Source organism: Carassius auratus, chromosome 10 (assembly GCF_003368295.1).
Source record: "Carassius auratus strain Wakin chromosome 10, ASM336829v1, whole genome shotgun sequence".
In the NCBI taxonomy this organism is placed as follows: Eukaryota; Metazoa; Chordata; class Actinopteri; order Cypriniformes; family Cyprinidae; genus Carassius; species Carassius auratus.
Window position 1 is genome coordinate 9,579,680 of NC_039252.1, and position 16,379 is coordinate 9,596,058.

The 16,379-nt window shown below is 37.8% G+C and overlaps 2 protein-coding genes across 5 annotated transcripts in view; both read right to left on the reverse strand.

Annotated features, from left to right (window-relative positions):
* Nucleotides 1-148: 148 nt before the first annotated feature.
* LOC113109766 (eukaryotic peptide chain release factor subunit 1-like) lies at nt 149-7,714 on the reverse strand. Of its 4 annotated transcripts, XM_026273512.1 has the most exons (12): nt 7,547-7,714; nt 7,087-7,195; nt 5,913-6,022; nt 5,520-5,695; nt 5,134-5,273; nt 4,909-5,047; nt 4,636-4,826; nt 4,433-4,562; nt 4,156-4,326; nt 3,989-4,053; nt 1,661-1,808; nt 149-1,577 (listed from the first exon to the last, which is right to left on the reverse strand). In XM_026273512.1, the coding sequence occupies exons 4-12, from the start codon at nt 5,680-5,682 to the stop codon at nt 1,495-1,497; spliced, it is 1,230 nt and encodes a 409-aa protein (XP_026129297.1). In that variant the 5' UTR covers nt 5,683-5,695; nt 5,913-6,022; nt 7,087-7,195; nt 7,547-7,714; the 3' UTR covers nt 149-1,494. The 4 variants fall into 4 exon arrangements, with proteins under 4 accessions (XP_026129297.1, XP_026129296.1, XP_026129295.1 ...); XM_026273511.1 differs by lacking the exon at nt 5,913-6,022 and having other exon boundaries at nt 7,087-7,192; XM_026273510.1 differs by lacking the exon at nt 5,913-6,022 and having other exon boundaries at nt 7,547-7,713.
* Nucleotides 7,715-9,456: 1,742 nt separating this feature from the next.
* trpc7a (transient receptor potential cation channel, subfamily C, member 7a) overlaps nt 9,457-16,379 on the reverse strand; it is a 9,819-nt gene continuing 2,896 nt past the window's right edge. The window contains exons 2-12 of the mRNA XM_026273503.1: nt 15,064-15,826; nt 12,907-13,089; nt 12,666-12,830; nt 12,347-12,563; nt 11,792-12,025; nt 11,310-11,574; nt 10,774-10,969; nt 10,446-10,667; nt 10,294-10,371; nt 10,149-10,224; nt 9,457-9,961 (exon numbers count right to left, since the gene is read on the reverse strand). Of these exons, the coding sequence (XP_026129288.1) occupies nt 9,822-9,961; nt 10,149-10,224; nt 10,294-10,371; nt 10,446-10,667; nt 10,774-10,969; nt 11,310-11,574; nt 11,792-12,025; nt 12,347-12,563; nt 12,666-12,830; nt 12,907-13,089; nt 15,064-15,826 (2,539 nt within the window). The 3' untranslated portion in view covers nt 9,457-9,821. The remainder of the gene's footprint in view (nt 9,962-10,148; nt 10,225-10,293; nt 10,372-10,445; nt 10,668-10,773; nt 10,970-11,309; nt 11,575-11,791; nt 12,026-12,346; nt 12,564-12,665; nt 12,831-12,906; nt 13,090-15,063; nt 15,827-16,379) is intronic.

The following is a 16,379-nucleotide window of genomic DNA, read 5'->3' on the forward strand; positions in this document are numbered from 1 at the left end:
AATGTTAACCTTTGCTTTCCGGTTAAATTGCTCACGATTGCCTTCCTCATAGTAGGCGAAATAATGTTGCCAAACTTCGAACACATAAAACGAAGTATTATCAAACTAGACGAAACATTCTCGCAAGATAAACAAGCTATAAGTGCAATTTGCAAACAATGAGAACGTTTAATGTCTGTGTCCAGATGTAACAAATGATTTATACAAAATAGTGATGGATCAAAGAAAATGAAAAAATATACAACATAATTGCTAGAATAATGTGGGCCCGTGTTTTGAATTATCCCCCCCCCCCCCTCTCTTTCTCACCTTTTACATTATCGGATTGAGTGTTCGTTTTAGTAGGCATCAAAAAACCAACCATGCCACAATTGTTAAAAGGTCCAAATAATTGATTTGCAGCTTTGCCTTTATAAAACCAATCTGTTGTTAAAATATGACAGGACAAAAATGGAAAGAACTTAAAGGCTTGTAATCTGTGGCGGATCAGACTCCCAGATGTGACTTTTTAAAAGGGAATTAAACAGCCAAACTGACATATATTCACTCACACATCACAGTTGACACAGTAACCCCTTACCCCGTAATCGGTCCAAAAGGATATTCCCATGCATAAAGCCGTCAAATACCAATGAGTGCTGAAGGCTTGAGCTAAGATTTTATGTTCTGAAACAGCAGGAGGCTTAAGTTAGATGCTGAAGTCCAAATGCTGGTACACTGTGCTGTCATATCTCAGAAACTGCAAAGTTCAGGCACTCATATATTGTTTATTTTGAGAAGTAGCATCTCCTGCGGGCTGAGGAAAACAAGTGAGGGCAATGTACTGTGAAAGACGGTTCTCAGTCTTCAAGAAGGGATGGGTCCAGTTACTATATGGTCCATTTGAGAGCAAGAAACACTTCACTGTGGGCACAATGCAATGGGAGGAGCAGGGTGTACCGCTGGCTCAGAGATCATAACCACCTCCACACTGGTTTACAGCAGAAACAAGGCAACCAATCAAGTCTGGGATAACTGGGAAATGAAAACGCAGGCCTGGCAATGGGCTTTAGGTGGCTAGAGGTAAGCAGTACAGATCTAATCATTTGCTACTGCTTTCTTCATACACTGAATAAGAGAAAATATAATACATCTGAATAAAATACAACAGCAGCAGATGCCATTATAAAAGGAGAGGCAAAAGGAAGTAAAGGAGTGAAATTAGAGGGGTAGAAGAGTTTGGTTTTTTTGTGTGAAGAGCTGAGGCAGGACAGGCAGACGGGCCATGGCCATGCCGCGATGACCCGGTAATTAGTGAAGAGGAGAAAACTCAGTCTCTTCCAGTCCAGAGATGGAATCGCTGTATTCTAAAGCCAGGGACACGCAGACCACCCGCCATCTTCTCAAATTCTTATTCTCCCTCCTGTTGATTTGATCTCCTTCGCTCCTCTCCCATTTGCGGGGTAGGTGAAGGGGGAAAATCTTATATTTGAATTTTGTGTTAGTCCCGACTACCTAGTAGTCATCTAAATCAAAGAATTCATCATCATCTCCCTGGTAATCCATGCCTTGGAAGTCCACCCGGTACCGCAAGATTCCTGAAGAAAAAGAAAAAAGATATTGATATAATGACAACGTCTTTCCATTTCCCTACAAAACATAATCCATAGAGAGCACTTACCACCAATGCCTCCAAAGCCTTTCACAAACTGTGAACCCTCCTGGCTTTTGTCCGTAACAATTTCCAGCGTGGCCCCAAACTTCTTGTAGCTATTGGCGAACCACTCAAGCAGCGGCATGCTCTCAATCAGCTCATGCTCCTGACCTGTCTAAAATAAGAAAAATATGGTACTGTTTAGGGCTGTAGCTATCGAATATTTTAGTAATCGAGTAGTCTACCAAAAATATAATTAATATTAAAGTGCAATATTAATTATGCAAGAGAAAATAAGACTCCTGGGTCTCTTAAAATGAACAAAAGTTTCCTTTTTTAGGAATTTTTATTTTTTAAATGCATAGAATGCAATGCATACATCAAAAATAAACATTTAATTATTACCCATTGTTTCTCTGTCTGTACTTGTACTGTGAACAATGACAAAGTTGACAGATGAATTAAGTGCATTTAAGTGCCATTCAATTGGGGTTTTAAATAAAGCATTGCACATTAAACATTAAACACATAAAACATTAATTTAATTTATCTTTTAATTACTGAACATTAACTTAACTTTTTGGTAAACAAAGGGGATTTACTATTAAAAATAATACATGGAAGAAATGTTGTGTGATTAAACATTAAATAAAAAAAGTTGGATTTTTTTTTTAGTAGTAGGCTATGTACGTTCTGCTGAACAGTAGTCTTTAACCGGACTTTTATTTTGACGAGTTTACGTACCTTTACAGTTCTGTGTATGTGATGTGACGTTAGTTTTACTCAAATCAAACGGTCAAATGCTCACAAAGAGACTGTCAGAGCAGTTCTGGAGATGTTGTTCATGTGTTCACCTCCTTATTTATTGAGACCGCAGACGCTGAAATCACCGGAGCGCCACGCGCTTCAGTATGTTTGATAAAGGAAGTCATGCTTCTGCACAATTCATTAACACAGACACGCAGAACACGCAGGATTTATATTTAAATAGACTGTTCTGGCTTAATATTTACAGATATTAGTCCATATCGTGATTTGATGTAAGTGCAATGACCTATTTTTGATTAATTCATACAAAATTTGGCAAATTCCGTGCCATTCCGCGTTAAACTTTAATTCCGTTTTTATGAGTGGATTCTGTGGTTCCCTCCGCGTTTTCTGCATTGCGGAAGTCATAGGGCCCTAGTTGTGGTATGCCAGCTCTATCTTGCAATGGACACACGCCACGACGTTCTCTTTACGTTTGCCTGCGCCCTCAAATCAAAACACTGCTGACTCCTTGCAGTATGCGATTTCGGACTCAGCGCTTGTGTCTCCTTCCGCTTTGTGGGTGACGTAAACGCGTTGTGTCACATTTAAAAATAATCATTGCTAAAGAACCTGACATGAGATTTAAAATAAATTAAAAGAGGCTTCGAGGCAGAGGAATTTGCCTCGATCATTTTTTGTAATCAAGTTACTCGAGGAATCGTTCCAGCCGTAGTACTGTTAACATTATACACTTCCAGCCTGAACCCAACATTGGCTAAACTGAAAAGCAAACATTACACAAAATGTGCAAACAATTAATCATGTATTTTTCCTTTTAGATACAGTTATGAGCAAAATTGTTTTTACAATAAGAATTTCAGAATGTTCAACACTACTAAAAGTAAAGCTGCTTTATTGGCATCAATGGTTACAAGAACCTTCTTCAGCATCCACTGAACCTTTCCATTACACAAAAAGTTCTTCATGGTAGAAAAAAAAAAGGTTCTTCAGATTATTAAAATAGTTTTCACATTTAAAAAAAAAAAAAAAAAAAAAAAAAAGTTAACTGGGAGATTCTTTGAAAAAGCCAAAATTATAGTTCCTACAGTTTAATTCTTCACTCCTTTGCTCTGAGCTGCATGAACTATACAAGTTTCTGTGAAACCTGAAGATCCCGTTTCTCACCATGATTTAAGGATTAAGACCATCTGACAAATGTAACAAATGTGCTAAGACTGGGATCTAAAATAACTCACTCTAGATCTCTATTTTGTAAACACACACATGACACTGATATTTAATGCAGTCTTAGATTTTAGAACCCATAATGTAAGATCCTGCGAAATCGTAACGGAACTGCAATAAGCTTGGTACTAATGGGCTGATGACAGTCTAAAGATCAAGTGTTCCAACCCATAGGCTGCTGATCTGATTTCAGGCCATGAGAATTGATCATTGGTTGCTTGAGTTTGGCACTTAAACGCCACAAGAAAGTCACTCGGGGGAAGGAGTTAAAGCCATTGTTGCTTCTACATTACTTTTTTCAAAATAAAAAAGATAAGCTGTATCATATCATCTGAATTTGATTGACATGGTTTCACTTGCCTCCTTGTCAGTGAAATGAGACTTGTCCTTCTCCTGTTCCGGTGTCAGATAGAGTATCTTTTCATCTGATTAAAAATAAAAAAAATTATAAAAATGAGAAAAGGGAAGTCTTTTATGTTTTGCAAATATTGTGAGACTGAGTATGAGAGTTCAGGGTGTGTGTATACCATTTTCTGGTGTAGTATTTTCTCCATGACAGCGTAGGACATAACGCATAGTGTCCAGGTTCTCGTAAACTATAAGAATCTCCACCGCTCCCATCTCCAGTGCTTTGAGTGTGTCTTCAACTCCAAAACAATACTTCCCTGTGTCCTGACTGATCTCATCAAAGTATCGGCCTGAAATCAAAGACACAGGTCACCACATCAATTACCAGTGTTTTATATATTACAAACATTTTTTCCAGCATGTCCATTCCCTTTATCAAGCACGTAAATCAACTACCTATTAGTTTCTTTTCTTGGATGAACTTAACATTGGACAGCACTTCTGCTGAAAGCTCAATGGCCTGGTTAAAACCATTCTCTCCTCCATACGATATATCCACCAGCTTCAGAACCTTCGCTTGTAGCCTCTACATGTGCAGAAGAACCAACATCAGAAAACCAGCGGACTGATTAATAAAGGCTGTAAACATGAGAACATACCGGATCAAACATGTCCGACTGGCTGAGCTCCGTTTTGAAATCGGCCGATCCGGCAAGAACCAGTCCTGCCACATTGACCTTGTCATTGGACACAAAGAGTTGCACAGCAGTCTCTGCTACCTTACGCACATAGTTATGTCTCTTCTCCATCCTCAAACGTGCAAATCGAAGAGCAGACTGTCCTCCTCTACCTAGAGTTAAAGGAATCAAGCTCATAAACCCTAAATTCCATAAAAGAATGAAAATAGCCTCAGCAAATTTGAAGATGTTTACCGTGTTTTTTGGGCAGGTCCACAGTAAATTTGTGCAACACCTCCCTTGTGTTGCCTTGCAAAGTCCCAAACAGGGCACCACTACCATCAATCACAATGAAACCGAACTTGCTGTCGTCTGACAGCAGAGCTGTTAGAGCCTGTGCATACAAAAAAATTATATATATTAGGTGTTTCAATGTTTTAGTACATCAGACAGATAGATAGACAGATAGATAGATATTACCTCAGTATGGAACTTGTTGTCACATAAATACAAGGATGTGTTGATTGGTTTAAAAGGCTCAAAATCTATGTTTACTTTCTTCTCTTTGCCTTCCTCTGTCACTATGGTGCCACAATACACCACCAGGCCATTAGGAGGCACTGCAAGATAAACAGAAGATTTATGGGAGGGGGATCAGGAAAGGCCGCACCTATTGATAAGATTAAATCAGGTGGAACACCCCATTGTACCCACACATACACAGCAAATATATATGAGCTGCCAGGTTAATGTTTGAACTGCCCTATTTTGGAAAAGATAAACATACCAAGTGCAATAAAATTCAATCATCTGAGAAGTTAAATGGCTGTGAAAGATCATAGAAGAAGCGAAGCCCACTTATTTACCTTTGTTGTAGAGTTTGAGTCTCTGCTGTACTGAGGTAATGGCTCCCAGCACGGAGAGTCTGTTGACTCTGCTCTTGATGTTCGAAGCTGTGCCGAACTCATCAGCCAACATCTTCGCAACACGTGAAATCTGATCCTTGGGTGGGATGATGAGGGAAATCATACTGGTGCCATTTCTGAGAAAGAAGCATTATTACAGAAATATAAGAGCAGGCTGAGACTTTCATTAACACACAGTTTCAAAAGTTTAGGGTCTGAAAGATTTTTTTTTTTTTTTTTTTTTTATCAGTTATCATGCTCACCAAGCCAGCATTTGCTCAAAATACAGTAAAAACAGTGATATTTTCAGAATTTAAAGTGTGTTATCTATTTAAATATTTTAAAGTGTATTACTGTTATGGCAAGTTGAATATTCAGCAGTCATTACTCCAGTCTTCAGTGTCACATGATCCTTCAGAAATCATCCCGATTTCGAATATGCTGGTTTGGCACTCAAGATATACCTTTTTAAATCAATTTAATTATTATTGTCAATGTTGAAGAGCTCCTTAATATCTTGATGTAAACTGATCAGTTTGTTTCAGTAATCTTTGCTGAAAAAAATAAAAGCATTTATTCTAAACAGAATTTTTTGTAACATTACAAATGTCTAATGAAAGCATCCTTGATAAACAATAAACAGATACCAAACTTTTCAGTGGAATTGTATATACAACGTATCAAATAACCTAACTTTGTCATAAAGTGTCAAGCAAATGTATGATAAAATCTAAACTGTTTATGGGCATACTGGTTGAGGGATATCAAATACATCTTCAAGTCGGCATAAAATAGATAGTTCTACATAGACTCAATTCATTAACATTGTTCCATAACAAAAAAAAAACAAAAAAAAAGATGACTGAGGCTGTCATTCTGCTTAACCATTCGGTTTCATTGAAAAACAAAAGAAAAACAAAGAGGTAACAAAAGGAATGACCCTGTAAGCCTTACATTTTGCAACACGCTTTATACTTCACAAAAGAATAATAAAAAATATAAAATCAAAGCGATTTAGATCAACATGACTGTTAAGAGTATGACAAATAACGTTAATTAATTTTTGGGATGAACAAACGGCGACTATATTGCGCAATTAAACACTAAGACAATATTCACCTACAACAATGTTAATACTGTGATATTAAAACGACTTTAATAAAAAAAAATGATAACATTTAAGAGAAACAAAACATGTAACGTTAGCATGGTTGCACCCATTTAACAAACGTCACATCCACCAACCCATTTTAAGGCTTCATCCATAAAGAGTTTTACATGTCAAACGACACCACATATAACGTTTCCCGCTCTTTAACCTAAAACCAACATAACTCTCGAAATGAAGCGCTGTCCAGTGCGCGGTCTCGTTCTCCGTACACCATGCTGCTCTCCCCAACAGCTGTTAGCACGCTGGTTAGCATGTGGTCCCCCCAAAAGAACGAGACGAATAGCACATCGACGGTGCGACTGTTTGTCATTCAACAGCTGTAAACAAATCTAGAGGATCTGACGGAGAGAGCCTCACCCTCTAGCCGCCTCAAGGCTTTTGATCAACTTCTTAATCTTCCAGATTTCCACGTTCCTGTCCGCTGCGCTGGGGTCGTCCGCCATCTTCCTCGCGCGGTCTGGACCTGCTGAAAAAGAGAATCCAACTTTAGCTTGCTAGCGCCAAGTGCTTGATTAGCAGTTTTTCCCCCAAAGAGGATCGTTCACAATGTAATTCTGAAAGGACCGAGCGGGGATCAGACAGAATTGTTATTTGATTAAAAGAACGTATGTTGTGAGTAACTTAGAAGAGAAAATCTCGACTAAAGTTGCAGGCGCTAAATGGCTAAATCAACCCTGCACGCGGGCCTCTCGCGCCCGAGAACATCCCTGCCACGCGCCGATCGCGCGAAACCATCCTTTAGTTATGATTTTTTTTTTAAACGTGGTCCAGTTTCTGGTAACAATTTTGTTATCGGACATTATCGCACTGTACTCACAGACTAGAATTATCCGCTCCGCCGCGTCCGTACGGCAGTTACTTTGTGGTCCACAGCTCGCGCGCCGCTGTTTGTCAGTGACGTGATACACTTATCGTTAGCAGCCGGTTTGGTCCTGCTGCCTGCGCGTGGTGCTTCGGTGGAGGCTCACGTGGGGGGGAAAGGCAGAAATTCCATTTAGTATCACTTCCTGAAAACGCCACGCATGGGGGTGTATTTGGAGCTATGTGATTGGAAGACTTTACTGTCAAACAAAAAGGGTGGAACAATTACTTTTTAGGATTTTTTTTAAATGCTTTATTTAGTGACAACCAGTGTTGGGCAGTAACTCGTTACAAGTGATATTATTAAAAGTTACTACAGTTATTGGTTGTGTAACTAATTATTACCAAGATTTCAGGAATACAATTACAGCTACTATTCCTTTCGATGGTCAACCCCTTTTGATTTAAAGTCCAACAATCCAATAATTCCTAGATTTATTTTCATATTTTTTTGCATATGCAGCAGGCATATGGGAAATGAAAAAGCTTACATTCAGTGGATATAAATATTGCCATTACATTGATTTTGTCAGGAGAAAAGATTTTCTGAACACTGATGTGCACGTTGTGGCATTATGGAAGTTGTGTTATTACTGTACTCTGGCTTTACATGGCCACATCCCTCTGATCACGATATAAAAATAATAAAATCTTTCTAGTGAATGAAACATTTTCTTATACACTTGAAAACATGGTTTCTTTTAATAAAATAGCCTACATCATGGAATGTAATCGTATTGCTACAGTGACAATTAATGAGATTGATACAACACTTTTACGTAAACGTTACTATCAATCACACTGTGATCCAATGTGGATTTTGGTTAAATGATGAGGCATAAATATATTCTTAGTAACATTTTGGAAGAATTTAATGGGGAAGATATTCAACTTATGTGTGGAGGAAGAAAAGTAGTGTAACTAATTACTGTTGCCAGAAATTAATAACCAACATAATAATATTACTTTTGGAGTAACTGGCAATGAGTTATTTATATATATATATATATTTTTTTTTTTTGAGTAACTAGCCCAACACTGGTGACAACCCACATAACAAATCAATACAAAATAAAAATAACAAGAATATTATACTAACAATAAGTAATTAAATAGTAAAAAAAAATGTATGCATTATTGTGCTTAAAAAATAAAATGTCCACCCCTTTATTACTGTAATGCATTTATTTATTTGTAGTTTGGTAAATTCTGTTTTAAATTAGATTATTTTTATAATGGTATAATAACAATATAATTCTTAATTTAATTAAGCAAAATAAAACCTTTAACATCTTAATTTTCTTTTTAGTTAAAATACGACCCACACTCTTGACACTTTTTATGAGATGCACCCTTTCTGTTATAAAAGCACACAATTATTTGTGGTTTGTTTCAAAACGCCAACTCTGCAAGAAAAACGTTACATGTTTGTTTAAACAAAATACTAATATTGAAACATGCTATCAATAACTTAAGTATAAGCAGGCACTTTAACTATTTTATTTTTATACTGAAACCTGACAATACATTGTCATAATATTTAGTTCTAACACACACATCCCTGTTGTTTTAATTCACTTCTACTTTACATAAAGAAAACCAAGCCTTCCATTAGGATCAGTTTGCATTGTGACTTTTATGTTTGTTTGTTTTGAGAAAAGACAATTATTTAGTTTTACTGCATTATTGACTTGGAAGGGAAATATACTTAACTCTCATTGAAATAATGTCACAATGTAAAACTTAAAAAAAGACTTAATTTTCTTTAGACAAAATATAATCATATATTTCTTCATGATAAATGATGTAAGGGGGGGGGGGGGGGGGGGGGGTATTGCATCTTTGTCCAGGTCCTGGAGTTCCCCCGTGCACATTTAGGATGACTATGTTATTTTTATCATTAACCCACACTTCATACCCCCAAAACCATATCTGGGAGACAGGACCTGGACTGAGAACTAATGTCAGTACTAACACATTTAGCTTTGTTGTCATGTTAATAATATAGATACTTTGATCATACATTCATCTGAATGTATTATTATTCTACAGCATTGCGTCTCTCCTGAGTTAGAGTTATTAAATTACTTTATTCAATTGCATCCTACACACAAATCATACCTTCACAAACCAAAGTCTAAAACAGATTAAGAGTATAAAGAGACTAAATATTTCAGCAGATCTAGACTTGGCCCAGGACACTTTCAGCTACGATCACAAGAGATCATTTTTCATGGTCTCTTGGTTCCTTTGCTGAGTTTGTCTCCAAGCTCCTGAATCAGTTCAGCAAGTTCTTCAGTGGCCTGTGACTTTTCCTCCAGGAGCTCGTAGCGGAGGCTGGAAATGTCCTGCTTGATTTCCTTCAACTCACCTGAGGAGAAAAGCCACATGAAAAGAAGGGTTTAAAGGGTTTCAAGTAAAACTTGGCATCAAAATCACAGTTATGGACATTTTTAACACTTTACGGTTTATTGCTAGACATCAATCAAAGAAATGTGTTTATGGCAACACAAGTAAATCACAAAAGAGACATTAATGGATGAATAAATGAATCTTACCTTCATTGATCTCATCACTTTCACTGTCAATTTGGGCTTTTAGGACATACCGCTTGATGAGACGCTTCATGAGTTTCTGTGAGAGTAAGAATGTTTAGAAAGACATTTCGCAATATGAAGTATTTGTCAATACTTCAATCAGTACCTGATATCTTGTGGGATGTTTGATAGGATTTCTAACCGTGAAGCCCTCTTGCGCATGGTAAGGTCGAAACCGGCCAAGCTGAAAAGATATCAAAATTACAAACCTGCAATTTCTACATTTGGACAGTTTGAAAATCCTTGCTGATCTCTGACCTTAGAGCGTGAATTGGCCATTCCCATGTCCTGCTGGCCGCTGTTGCTACGAACCCTGGCCTTGCATAAACTCACGAGGCATGCTTTAGTGCGCTGAGCCATGTAATAGAAGGATTTGGGGCTGGGCATTAGATTAAAGGGGGGTGGAAGAGTGCTGCCTTCATCAAAATAGGAGAGCCACAGCTTTGCACGGGCAAACTTCCATTCTACATCAGCGTCCTCCTGTTCTCACACACACAAATATAAACATATGCATTACAAACTGTCCTTTTGAATATTTTTTTATTTATTTATTTTTTATTTTTTTTCACAAAGACATTTGTCTCACCTCGATCTCCTGGTATGAGTGGTTGATCATGGCTATGAGCATGTTGAGCAGGACCACCACCATTGTGACATTATAGACCCCAAAGAGCACGTACCCAATGTTCTCAATGAATTTATGATCGTACTTCAGAACCACAGAGATCACCTCAGATAAACCAAAGATGGACCAGAACAGGGTTTTAAAGCTTTCCTCTACCCTGCAACAGATACATACATGCAAAATGTTAGTGAAACATTCAAAAATAGTGCTTGGCAAAAATAGTATCATGTTTTCAGTACATGTACAACTTTCTTTTATTGGTGGAACAAACTAACAAATACATACATTTATTTATTTCGTTATTTAGATATTGTCTGAGCTTTTGTTGCAAAACATTCTGCAAAACATCTACTTTTGTGTTTTGTGTAAAAGCCTCTAATTTGTATCAAAACAGTGGGGAATAAATGATAGATGTATTTTTTTTTTCTTGGTGATCTATCCCTTTAACAATTAAATTTGAAATATAATATTTTTCATTGTAACATTTTTGGACTCACGTGGTGAAGGCAGGATTATATTTAGCTCCCAAGTAGTAGGAATACAAATTAAACATGCCAATCATGAAGGCAAGGAAGACCATGATGAAGATGACCATGAATTTAAAAATATCCTTCACCGTGCGCCCAAGAGATATTTGTAAGGGTCCGAAACTCTCGTTTGCCGGCAGGACGTAGGCGATCCGTGAGAAACTGAGCACCACAGCGATGGAGTACAAGCCCTCGGAGATGAGCTGAGGATCTGAGGGACGCCACCTGTTCCTGGCTGAGAGAGAAGAGGCATTTTTTTGGTGTCACCACTTGATGGCAGCCTTTTGTTTCATTTCAGACACCTGCAAGATAGTCTGTGCAGCATGCATGCATATTAAGCATATGATTGAGAACAGAAACAGACCTGGTCTTTTATACTGATACAGTATTTTACAGTTCACTTTAGATTTTCATTTCTTGAATATACAGATTCGTTATTTTTGCTACAATACCGTAAGTGAAGTAGGCCACGTCTTCTGGTAATGAGACATTAATCAAGTCTGCATTAGTCACGTACAAATCCACATACAGCTGTGCATGGGAGGCTCGCAGGAAAGCCATGAAGCGTGCAGTGAATGATGCCACGAAGACCGATAGCATGCCGAAGTCTAACACATTCCACAAATGCATGATGTATTCTCGTGGTCCATCAGCCCAAACCTCCTTACACTCCGTCCAGATCATTCCTGATCAGGGGAATCAAAGAAAAGAAATGGGGTTACGAGTTATTACAACTGCAATGAACTGACTTTAACTGAACAATTGACTGTTTACTATTGTCTTGCTTGAAGCGTGGCAATTTTGCATGACCAACATAAGTGAAATGTGCTGATTCCTATTTGAGCGATTGATTCTGTCAATGAAATGAAGCAATGGTAAATGTGAAAACTCACCTGCATTCAAGGTTTTAATAGTGCTACTTTCTAAGAGATTTCTTATTTTATTCGCACTCTTTTTGACCCAAGATTGCCTAAAATCTAGGCTTATGATGCTTGACTGATACTCACCAAGCACCCATTCCATTATCAACATCTCTGTCCAGGAGAACTGAGTGGTTTTAAGGCGAAAGATCTGCCGTGGATGATCAGTTATGGTTTCGTTGGGAAGGTTTTTGACTCCTGCGAAGCGGTCAGAGGCATTGAGAACCAGGAGACAGAGGAAGAGGGTGAATGAGACGGCGTGAGCGACAAACTTCATAAAGGGACTGCGGAGAACCTGGCCCACCTGGAGAAAAGAGCAAACGCAGAACTACATTTAGCAATGGAAGAAAAAGAGAAGTCTGCCCAATGGTATTAAATGAATTGATTCTGAATGACGATGATGAACCTTGCTGCAGGGCATAATCCAATATGCAATAGCAAGAAATGGCAGGCCGACCATCACTCCCAGCACTGTCCAGCACTTCACGCCGATTGACTGCTGCCTAAGGCCTGATAGATTCTCATACCACAGCGTCAGTAACTGCTGCTGGCAGTTCGGATGAGCCACAAACTGCAGGGACAGCACTGAATTAGACATTTTCTTGGGAAACCACTTCCACTTTAGTCTATAAATCATTTCCAAGTACCTTCTTGACTTCATATTTAATGGCCAGTTTGACCCGGCTAAGGCAGGGCCGGTGGTGTTCGCTCGGGGGGCTCTGGTCCACATCTCCATTCAAAATGGCCTCCACCTCCTCCGTGTTTCTGCACAGATCCAGAACACCAACCACAAAGTCCTTACACTGCATGGAGAGCTTCCTGTAGTCATTCTGAAACAAAACAAAGCGACAGCATTATGACTTCAGGCGGGCTATTAATCACTTGTAAAAAAAAATCATTCACTCCAACTGGGACCCAAATTGCATCTAGCCAACAGTGAACGCTCTGCTGTGAAAGACACGGATGCGTGTGAATTCATGGAAGTCCCATGTGCACCTCCAAATGGAAGTCTGATTGATGTTTGCATCAGACCTTCTCAAACAGAAATGTACCTAATGGAGGGCACCCATGAGAAGCCCATCCTGCTAATTATAACGTCGCAGTAGTTTAGGAGAACAAACGTTTTATGTGGAATTACAGAAGCGGAATCACTGACACGCCATTACAGCTGTCAAAGTGATCGTCTGTAGAGAAAAACGGTGATGAGAGAATAATAACGGGGTGATTACAGGAAGCTCTCGATGGAGCAGTTTCAATTAATAGCTCACAAACCACAATAAGGGAAAAAAAATTGTCTGGATTTGAGAACTCCTGATTAGATATTTCCCCAGAGTGACGTCGAGTGAAGAACTTTTCCTCTACATAGTTAAATATAAAACAATACACGTCGGCAAAGCGCATGAAGCTCTCTAGAGAAACGGTTCTTTTTTGGAAAAGTGTTGTGTGGAGAGGTTCTACTGAACCAGAAACTGTCATCGAAAAGCCTCTAATTTATAATGAGGGTAATCTCAAGGGTGGGAAATTGGTTTTTGTGTGGAATAATCTGCTGGTCTGTGAGCTCGAATGAGTGTAGACGTTTCTTTCAGAGAGATGCAGCTCATTACAGGGCCACGAGCATACTTTTCACGAATGGACACTTCCTAGATTAACTGAAAAGCTTTGCTTTGAAATAATCATGAGAGCGCCTTAAAGGAATTTGTATTATGCAGAAAGTACATAATGATTCATAGTGATTCAACTTACTGTAGCCAAAAAAATAAAAATAATAAAAATGTTAGGGTTAAACATGATACATTTATGTACTAAATAAATGATTGACATACATTTTTTTAACCAATTTTCCAATTTATAAATGTATAGTTTCATATTTAAGTCAGAAATCACAAGATAAATTATGATTTTTTTTTTATACTATCAACAGCTCTACCTTTTAAAATAAATAATCACAATGTATATTTCTGACATCTGACACTCTGATCCAGGTAATAATTAGTAATAATCGAATAAGTTATGGTTTCAGGAAAGTAATAGGTTCATAAATAAATATTTGAAATCATAAGATAAGAATTATGACATAAAAAGTAAAAATTACAACAAAAACTACTGAGACATAAGTCAACATTTTAAAATGAAAAGTCATAATTATGACATGAACAATTAAGTTATTACAAAAGGTTGAAACTGACTGAAACTTTTTGTCATATTTATTAATATACTTATGAACTGATGAGTTATGTTTATTTGTCAATATATATTTATAATATCATAAATACAACTATGATTTATGTCAAACATATGATGTTTAATTTCAGAAATATTTTTGACAACATTTTTACTTTAATTTATAATTATGACTTTAAAAAAGACAATTGACAATTAAAAAATAAAATAAAAATAATAATGATTATGACTTCATATATCATAATGTGGACTTTTGGCATTTAACGTCATATTATTAACCAAACATGAAAAAAAATATATATATTTTAACATTTTATTTTATTGGAAATCGGCTTTCTTATGTTGTTCCAAACCTTGGAATGACTTTTCTTCTTCTGTTCTCACACACACACACACACACACACACACACACATATATATATATATATATTATGTCCCACACAAAGTAATACAGGTTAGGAACAACATGAGTGTGAATAAATTTTAATTTTTGGGTGAACTATCCTTTAAAAAAATATGTATTTTTATTTCGACACAACACAAACTCCTTATGTAGTCTGTGAATTTGGGCCTTTGATTTTGAGTGACACTTCTAGATAGAGGGTTTCTGTGCACCTCCTCACCTTAAATTCAGTCTCGATGTTGGCGAGTTGTGCCAACTCATTGCTGAGCTGCAGCGCTGTGAGCACAGGGTCTTCACTAGACAGGGACAGATATGCAGCACTGGCGAGGCCTTTATAGGCGTTCATCCTCGATCGTGAATGGCTGAAAGAATCCTGCTTCTGTTTCTCCGCACACTCGCCACACTTGCAGAAATAGTCGTGGGGTTTCTCAATGCGAGCCCCCTTGAGTAACAAAATGTGCACGATCTCGTACTCCTTGCAGTGGGCCGCCAGAATCATAGGCGTGATGTCCTGGGAAAAGCGAGTCCCGTCTTCATCGTACGCGTAGAAGTCATCATCTCGTAGCTGTTGCTCCAGGGGACTCAGAGTCAGACGGAGACCACCTTCGAATGCCGGATGTGCCAGGATGGCCTCTACTATCCGCACATATCCTTTGCTGATGGCTAACAGGAGGGCATCACCCACTCGCGCCAGCCCTTCTTTCTTCAGCAACAGTTCTGTGACCTCCAAGTGCTCGTTTCCTACAGCAAGCTGCAATGCATTCTGACCCATGTAGTCCACACAGTTTACATTTAGAGTCTTGGACTCTTCAAGCATCTTACGGACCACAGGGATGTTTCCGTACTCTGCGGCATCTAGGAAACGCTCCTCCTCTTCAGTCAGACTGGTGCCTCTCTCGCTGAACATGTACGCAGGGCCTCGGACGGCCTGTCTGCGGCACTTCTCTCTCAGGGTGGTGTGTCTGCGCTGAATGGCATCAAAGCTGCAAAACCCAGATAATGACGATGCATTGTTGATATATATACACTCAGATTTTTAGATAGGTAACAGTGAAGACATTTATAATGTTGTAAAAAACTTATATAGGCTAGTTCACATTCATTCTTTTAAACCTTCTATTCAATGGGGAATCCTGAAAAAAAAAAATCACTCTTCACAAAAATGTTAAGCAGCTGAACTGTTTCAACACTTAACTTTGTTTCTTGAGCACCAATCAACATATTATGATTCCTGAAGGATCACGTGACACTGATGACTGCAGTAATGATGCTGAAATTTCAGCTTTTTTATCACAAGACTATATTACATTTTTAAATATATTAAAAATTAGAAAACAGTTGTTTCAAATCGCAATAATATTTTATGATATTAATATTTTTACTGTATTTTTTTTATATATATAATTAATTCCCAACCTAAAAAAAATGTAAAGGGCATGTTTAAATGTTTTACATTTTTCTACTGACAAAACAAAAAAAAAAATCTCTAAAAAATCTAGTTTTTAAAACACAAGCCATGTTCATAGAAGTTATTAT